The sequence below is a fragment of the Macrobrachium nipponense genome, chromosome 10 (assembly GCF_015104395.2).
Source record: "Macrobrachium nipponense isolate FS-2020 chromosome 10, ASM1510439v2, whole genome shotgun sequence".
Lineage (NCBI taxonomy): Eukaryota > Metazoa > Arthropoda > Malacostraca > Decapoda > Palaemonidae > Macrobrachium > Macrobrachium nipponense.
The window spans coordinates 97819769-97829230 of record NC_087204.1 but is presented as its reverse complement, the minus strand read 5'-3'; the positions used below and the strand labels follow the sequence as shown (position 1 = coordinate 97829230).

At 37.4% G+C, this 9462-nt stretch overlaps 1 protein-coding gene across 1 annotated transcript in view; it reads right to left on the bottom strand.

The window, feature by feature from the left end:
• Positions 1-2337: 2337 nt before the first annotated feature.
• Positions 2338-9462, bottom strand: part of LOC135223799 (facilitated trehalose transporter Tret1-like) — a 29208-nt gene continuing 22083 nt past the window's right edge. Inside the window, exons 6-7 of the mRNA XM_064262619.1 lie at positions 8457-8574; positions 2338-5292 (exon numbers count right to left, since the gene is read on the bottom strand). Coding sequence (XP_064118689.1) covers positions 5110-5292; positions 8457-8574 — 301 coding nt within the window. The 3' untranslated portion in view covers positions 2338-5109. The remainder of the gene's footprint in view (positions 5293-8456; positions 8575-9462) is intronic.

Below are 9462 nucleotides of genomic sequence, written 5' to 3'. Positions count from 1 at the left end.
ATATATATATATAATTTATATATATATATATATATCATTAGTTATGTACCTTAAGTATAACGAAATTGATATAAATAGTTCAAATCCCTATGTGCGAAGTTCATGATCATCACATCCTATGAATAGGTGCAGTAAACAAGTGATCAATTACCTCCACAATCTACCTATGGGCATACAGTTTTTATCGCTAGTAGGTAGTACGTTAAACAAGTGCGATACTCAGTGTTTTCAACGAAGATTTTCAATGCCAGAATTCTCGCTTTTAATTAATTTTCTATGTACAAAGGTAATGTACAGAGTTTCAAAAATATATCTTTGGAGCTGCAAAACTCGTAAAGATCAAGTGGCAACCATAATTATGCGGACTAAGTATTCTATCTTCCCAGATCGCCTATCCATTATTATGCATATGAGTTTATTGTTTTATCCCGTTCGATACTTTATAGTGACCATATACAGCAGATGGCCCTATAAATGAAGAAAACATGAGTGGCCGCCGCAAATCGCGTAATTATATATAGATTTTTTCCCCAGAAAAACTGCTGTTTTCCAAAGAAGAAACTGAAGTTGAAATTTGTAAAAGTCTTTTTTCCTGAAGATTACTCATCTTCAGACGAAGCTGACAATGAAAAAAAAAGTGAAAATGAGCAAGACAATAGTGTGACACGCAGCCTCAAAATGTTAATAATGATGAGGAGGAACAGTGCATGATTATATCGTCAGATAGTGATGAACACATCAATGCAGACAATAGTGTTATAATTTGTGACACACAGCCTCAAAATGTTAATAATGATGCCGAGGAACAGTGCATAATTATATGGTCAAATAGTGACGAACACATCGATTCAGATATTACACATATCAGTGACAGACTCGGATGAAACATTGTTCACAATTAGAAAATTAAATTTAGTTTACCGAGTAAGGTGGGAATTTGGGTTTTTTTGTTTTCGTATAGAAAGCCAAAAGTAAACAAGCATCGCTTGAAAAACGTAACTTAGCGCTTGCGGAAACTTTATGCGGTTACAACGGTAACACCGGGCCTTAAGCATATCAGTGACAGCAAGAAAATGGCAACTGAGCAACGTGAACCGTGTAATAATACATCATTTTTCGCCGAAAAACAGATGCTTTCAGGTTTCAGCGAGCTGAAAAGGGCGATAGACGTATACGAAGAGTCAAACTTCCAGAAACTGTATATCCGTTAAGTCACGAACGATCGAATCGGCCCTGAAAAGAGTCTCGAAGTGGAGGTTCAAAGAGTTGAGGCCTAGCCAGTAAAGTAGTGCAGCAGTCAGTAGTGCGTCCTATATGGGCAACATGCTGTTAATATGTACCTGATTTGGATGATCACTTACGATTGATTAGGCCGTTTACCAACGGATCGACTTTGGTAGTTTTCCTTACCACCATGAATACAGCAGAGCCCGATTTCTGTGTACTTCAAATCTTCTTTGAATCTCTCCTTCAGAGCTCTTTTCAGTTCAGATTAGATCGGTCGTGACCTACGGATATACAATCAATGGAAGTTTGACTTTTCGTAGACGTCTATTGCCTTTTTCAGTTCGTTGAAACCTGAAAACATCTGCTTTTCGGCGAAAACTGATGTATTATTACTAGGATAAGAGGAGATTCAAAGATTTTATTTTTCTTGTATATAGTCAAAATCTGTGTTTAAGTATTATTGTGATTTTTTATATTTTAATTTACTGTCAAAATGTTCTGGTGTTTTGGTGATGACGGTATGGTGTTTCACTTTGACATTTTGAATTGAACATGTTCAGCAAAATAATTCAGTTCCACTATTATTAACTGTCGCTGATCCTCTAGTGCCATACCTATAGCCCTTAGCAACAGTGTAGGCACCTGCTGTATGATTAGCAAACAGGTAAACGGATACGGCTAACTGTAGTACCAATATGTATCGCGATCAGTATACGGCTGCCGTACCAATATCCTGTGCCTTATAATTATGGCATATACTGGGGGCTAAGGTCTCAGCATCATAAAACAGGGTATGAACACGACGTCCTAGGATGGGTTAGGTTAGAAAAGGTTATCTATGTAGGACAACAAAACCAACCTAGGAGAGGCTAGGTTAGGACCAGGTGTCCCACGATAGGTTAGTTTAGACGAGGTGCCAAAGGATAGGTTAGGTTAAGATCAGGTCCCACAGGCTTGGGTAGGTTAGAACTAGGTACCAAATGACAGTTAAGGTTGAGACCAAGTCCCACGGGATAGGCAAGGTTAGGACTAGTTACCACAGTATAGGTTAGGTCAAGTGCACCACAAGTCCTTTTGGGGATTCATCAGGAGGAAGGAAATGAATGACTCTTGACTATAATTTTTTATTGAAAAACTTTAATATAAAAAGTTTCCCTGAAAATGTTAAGCAGTGGAAATAGTTTTACTCAAAGCGTCTGTTACGAGAAGTATGACTTTGAATGCCCTGTCGTTTCATGCCACAAAATAATTGTAAAATCTAAGACTAATCTTTACGAATCACTAATTTGTTATTAATCTTTATTTTTTTGAGTCCTAGGTTCAGAAAACAATCATCATCATCATCTTTGCCGCCGAATCCGTGCTTTCACTTCCACAATTCTCCACTAAAGTCATCCTCCCGTCATATAACAATAAACATGCAATAAAAGAATATATACGATAATAGTGTTTACATTAAATCATCATTTATAAATTTCTAGTGCATTTCATTTCCTAAAACAATTTTTCAATTCGAATTCAAAACCCCGAATATATATTCAACAGATATACTGCGATGCAAAAGCATTGACAACATGTCAACCAAATGATTTTATTTTTGTTATTCTGTAGCAAAATATTTCCGTACAAAATTCTGTAACATGAAATTGAATTAATTTCATATTTCAAAATAATATTGTAAAAATTTCATTCGAAAACCGAACATAAAAAAAGAGAAATATGTCAGCAGAATATATATACCACACCAAAAATATATTTCCACACCGTGACCGCTTTTTATTTGTACAGAATCATTGGCCCTGAAATTTTTATTTTTTACTTCAGCTTCTGTAATACTGAAACAAATATGTTTGAGTCCGTCATACAAGTACTACTATATAGAATAATGTGATACTGAAATTTTTGCATCTAAAGTTCCAGTCCCACTTCAACTGTAAACACTTAAGCAAATACTAGACTTCATATTTGAAGTTTTACGTGACACTGAACATTTTCTCGTGAAAGACAGTTTAAATCTAGAAGCATATATCGCTTAGTACTACACAGAATATTATTGATATCAAAATACAATAGCACCTTTTCTTAAATATACATCCATCAAATAAAGTCTACTCTCACTCAGAATTTCAACTTGTGAATTTTATGCCGAATACTTGACTAATTCACTTAATACTTGTCAAAACAGACCTTTACCTACGTATGTGCACACATACATAAGTACATGGCCATCATAATATGTGAAATACATATGATAAATGTATACGAGATAATCTTATATTATCCGAGTCATACACGTGAAATAAACTTTCTCAGTTTAGAGATTAATATACGGGTTATTGCTGAGGGGCGTCCTTTCTAGAAAATCCTTAAAAATACTACGCAATTTGAAATAAGGTATTTAATAAAGAATATTCGATGAAATTACCATTCCTTTCGTAATTAAGAATGAGCCTCGCTTCGTCATTACCGTGATTAAGTATGCGATTCAGTTTTGTTTTTATTTTGGAAGATTTTGTTGAGTATTGAAGTTACGGCCTAACAGCTACTCAGGATAACTCAAGTCTAACTCTTGTATAAAGTAAAAGAGAAATTAGCATTGTACCCGTTGCGCAAATGCAACTATAGTAGCCACATCAACCGTGCAACTGATATCTAGGCCAGTCCCTTACGAGACTCCTGATTGACTGTCGATAAGCCAGTCGCAGGGCTGGAAACTCTCAGTCTGTAGGATCTATGTTCCACCTCTCCTGAGGGATACGTGTTTCAAAAGTATTCCTCAAGAGAGGTGGCACTTACATCCTGCCTATGTGAGCTCTCTCGAGAGACAGTTTCCAGCCCTGTGATTGGCTTATCAACAGCCAATCAAGAGCGTCGTAAGGGACTGGTCTAGACGTCAAATGCACGGTTGATGCGAATCTACTATAGCTGCGGGATATGTGTTTGTGGGCATTCGAGAAGTGTTGTTATAAGGACATTAAAATCCGGACACTTTGTACAGCTGTAGTTATTTTGACTTAACAACTATTTAGGTAGACGCAAGTCACAGCATGATTAGGTAGAGCAAGTCCTTTCAACCGGTAGGGTAGGGAGAAACCAACCCCCCTCTTCAGATATCACCCCCTGAAAGAGGGGCTAATACAGCGTTGCTCCAGGGGAAGAACTTACCCACGTTTCTTTAACATGAGCTGAAAAGGTAAACCATAAATCATTTGTCACAGATAATTCGCTTTATAATTTTTTTTTTCAATGAAATGTTCAATAAAAAATCTCACGAACATCATGTTCTTCCTTTGGTCCTGTGTATCATATACAAATAAAAAAAATTACCAGAAAAGGGCAACGAGTATTTCGCATTGGTTCTATAGGAGCAAAAAGAAAAAAAATAGCAATTGCTTTACGTATAACCAGGCTTACGTTTCACTTAGAAACAAAAGGAAAAAAATTGAAAGTTATGCTCCACTTACGCTTCATCTTAAGCTGTGAAACATATTCTGCAGGTAGTCAACTCCGATTATTAATACTGAATAATAAAAAAAGTGTAAAATAAGCGTTTTGCTGAATAACAAGGAAGAGAGGGACGTTAATTGAAACAAAAATTATGTTTCATAAGCAAAGAAGAGAAAGATCAACACTTGAGCAAATCATGGCACGGAACACGCACATTTCTTGTGTAGTTTTAATGAAGTGAGTCGTAGAGAATTGCAAAGAATAGAGTACTTATGAATCCTAACTGGAATTAAGTATTCGGACAGGAAACCCATTCTCCAAGAAGACAAGAATGACATCCATATGAGAACAACGCGCTGTCAGTATTTCTCTTTTGTGTTTTCTTTTATCTTTCATTCTCTTATCTCCCTGTCTTTCGAAGTCTGAATCTGGAGTCTATCCGACGTTCTTGCCCTTCGTCTCCGTAACTGCGTAGAACGAGAAGGCGAAGCCCACGACGCTGACGAAGGCGTAGACCATGTACAGCCCCGCCTGCGTCAGCAGTTCCTGCATGGGGCTGTACAGCTGAAGAGCCAGGAAGGAGAAAATGGTGCCCGCAGAGATGCATAATGATGAGGCCTGAAAAAAAAAAAATCCAGTTATTTCTGAAACATTGTATGAGGATGAGACATCTGGTAGGAGTCTGTCTTTAGGAAGGCACCAAACGTGAAGTTGTTGATGAAAAAGAGTTTAAACAGTTAGATATTTAAGGCTAGCAGCTTCATTATTTTCTGCCAAAATGGAGCCTCTTGATTGGTTAGTAACCAAAGGGGAAAGTGTTGCTGAGGGGAAAAAAAAAAAAACTTAGACATCTTCAAGTCATGTAGTCTCTTAAAGGAATTGGCGTATAGAATCCATTTTCCACAGTGAATATCGGTATGGTCTCGGCCTGCCGCCTCGGTGGCTGTGAGTTCGATTCTCTGGCATTCCATTGAGGTGTTAGAGATGTGTTTTTCTGGTGATAGAAGTTCTCTCTCGACATGGTTCGGAAGTCACGTAAAGCCGTTGGCCCCGTTGCTAAATAACCACTGGTTCCATACAACGTAAAGACACCATACAAACAAACAAACACAGTGAATAGAAGACACCTTATTTCAAAACTGCTTGCGAATTACATTCCATTTCTCGACCTTGTTTGTTTATTTGATTCTATTCATGACAGTTCGGTGATGATCTGTAATCTGACATGGCTTACCAATTCCTTTCATATTATGCTAGTCGAATAATTAATAGGTGCCCTTGAATAAGCACGTTATTTTTATAAGTCTAGTAATTTGTTCCCACGTCAGTTATGGCAACAACTTCTATGTGATATCCGTCGCAGATAGTTACCGAGGCACTTTGGGGATGCCTTAAAACACATCTTGTTTGTTTACATACGTCGCCATATTTATTGCGGTATAAATTTAGAGTTGTATTATACACTACTGCACTGTTTATCCTCGTAACGACAACAGTATACTTCTGCCAACGTTTCAGTTACTTGACCAATCATGTGATTAATTTTATGATCATCTGTTGAAAACTGTCACAGGACTGCAGGATCCTTGATTTTGTCGGTCCGTATTTTTCAAGGAATCAAGGTGTCTTCAGTCTGTGTTTACCAGTAAGACTGTGTAGTGCTTGTGACAATTAAAAAAAGTCTCTTCGGCCAGGAATATTACCTCATATATTATATAAGACTACTAAGAATAGTGGCTAATCAGATGACGATGGTGGTTGGAGTCTGGTAAGCTAATTTATGAGTGTTTTATGTATTATTACATATAACTAGGAATGCCATGCTAATAAAGGTTACGTTATGGGGCTTAGTTGTCCAAAACTGAAATTTTACAAGATGACGATAATTGAAATGAACATTCAAATGCAATAATTCTGTTAATTTTTCAGTACTAAGAATGACTTTGCCATTTATTTCCGTTTCTGCCGATATAATTTTACAACATACTGGTAACTGAAATCTGAGGTGAAGCAGTACTTCACCTCAGATTTTTGAGTACTAAGAATGACTTTGCCATTTATTTCCGTTTCTGAGAACGTAATTTTACCTGGTCCTGATAATAGAAGTCAGTATTGAAATGCTGTGATTCGTTGATTTTTATTTTATTTTATTTTATTTATTTATTTATTTATTTATTTTTTTGGGGGGGGCAAATGAATTTGTCATTTATTCCCGTGTCGGGTTTTCGTGGGCGGATAATGAATTAACGAATTATTCACGACGTACATGAACTTACTATAGTAGGTTCACATCAACCGTGCATTTGACGTCTAGGCCAGTCCCTTACGACGCTCCTGATTGGCGATTGATAAGCCAATCACAGGGCTGGAAACTCAGTCTCTCGAGAAAGTTCACATGGGCAGGATGTATGTTCCACCTCTCCTGAGGGATACGTATTTCAGGAGAGGTGGAACATACATCCTGCCCATGTGAACTCTCGAGAGAGACTGAGAGTTTCCAGCCCTGTGATTGTCTTATTAACAGCCAATCAGGAACGTCGTAAGGGACTGGCCTAGACGTCAAATGCACGGTTGATGTGAATCTACTATAGAAATCCCCCTGATCAGTAATTTGTCAGTAATTGTTTTTTTTTCCTTTGCGACGAATGATTTTACCATATATTGCCGTTGCTAGAGAAGTATTTTGCCATTTATTTTCCATGCCATAGGTTGTGGGAGAGGAATAATGGAATATGAATGCACCAGAAACTTCCTCCATTCCATTCTGCGTTGAATTTAATTATGGGCAGCTGTAAAAATACATTTTACCTACTACATTACGTTAAGTAAAACGAGAGGAGAGAGAGAGACTGTTCCTTCCATATACGTGCCCGAGCATCGTCCTGTGGCCCCCGGAGGCGACTGGGAATTTAACGATGCTCCTGACCCGAAACTTCCCGACGCCTTGATTCTATCAATCTTCCCCAACTTGAAACGGATGGTGCCATTAAAGATACGAACTTCAGTCGTTTCGTTAGGAATTCATGCGCGGTCGAAGTTTTCTCTCCTCTCCTTTCTCTATTAAAGGAATGCTTGCTTGCTTGCTTGCTTGTCTCCCTGAGGGAGATTCTGTGATGTGTGTGTGTGTGTTCGTTGCTGCTTCTTCCATAACAGTGGCTAGGATATGTTTTGGTTTGTGATGTTCTTCCATAACAGTGGGTAGGGGATGTTGTGGTTAGTGATGTTCTTCCAAAACAGTGGGTAGGGGAAGTGGTTCGTGATGTTCCTCCATAACAGTGGCTAGGTGATGTGGCTAGTGATGTTCCTCCATAACAGTGGCTAGGTGATGTGGTTAGTGATATTCTTCTATAACAGTGGCTAGGGGATGTTGTGGTGAGTGATGTTCTTCCATAACAGTGGCTAGGGGATGTGGTTAGTGATGTTCATCTATAACAGTGACTTGGGGATGTTGTGGTTAGTGTTGTTCTTTTATAACATTGGCTAGGGGATGTTTGGTTAGTGATGTTCTTCCATAACAGTGGCTAGGTGATGCGGTTAGGGATGTTCTTCCATAAATGTGATGTAGTTAGTGATGTTCTTCCATAACAGTGGCTAAGGGATGTTTTGGTTAGTGATGTTCTTCCATAACAGTGGCTAGAGAATGTGGTGAGTGATGTTCTTCCATAACGGTGGCTAGGGGATGTGGTTAGTGATGTTCTTCCATAATAGTGGCTAGGAGATGCTGTGGTTAGTGATGTTCTTCCTACCAGACTATCTAACGAAAATAACGAAAAGATATTTACCTGGGATCGAATACTGGTGGAGAAATATTCCGAAGAGAGAATATAGGGCACGGGATGCACGCCAATGTCACAGATGAAGAGAGAGACGGTCAGGCAGACTGTGGGCACCCACGATAGGCTGTGAGGAAAACATAATTAATGATAATTCAAAAGTGGAAAAATTATCTCTTACGCCAAAGAAGTGTCAAAATGCAGGAGAATGTATCGCTGACTGTCACTTAGTGAATGAGAAAATATTAAGAAAGTTTGAGGTGATACTTTGAGGGGCATGTCGTTGTTAAATTTATTGCTGAATTAGCCTTTTAGGATTAAATTTGTGATGTAGTCTTATAGTGTAACACAGTACAAGAAATCTTGAACATTAGCAGGAAAATCCTTTCACGTTGAATGTTTGGGAGGTAATTCAGAAAACGTTTCAAATTTGGCAAAATAATATTTAAATACATGATTAACATAAAAGTATTATAAAGTAAAAAAAATAAAATCTATAACTGTTAGATGGAATTTCAATTAACTATCAAGCCCCAAAAATATAGATTAGAAGCAAATATCTACAAGATAAAATTATGACAAAAATTTTTAGAAACATGTGAGCGCTATGTTTAGAAAACCAAGAAAATTTGCTTAAAATCTGATGGGTATGGCAGAACAAAATTATTCTTATATACAAAATAATTGCCAAAATTTTCCTTTAATAAATAACGCAGTGATAACAATGATGAAATAAAGACGCTGCCAATATATATATATCATTTCATTATAAACATTCATCCCATACAAAGCTCAATTTACTGCAGAACCGAAGTCAGGACAACTGAAAAGCAGACTTGAATTAGGAGAAATAATCGAATGTTTTGAGTAATAATAATAAGAATATTGGAGAAACAAATCCACAGTTATGTAAATGTACATATATTTCAGTTTAAAAACAGCTGTTTTTAAACTGAAATATATGTACATTTACATAACTGTGGATTTGTTTCTCCATTTGAAGACTCGTGCTACT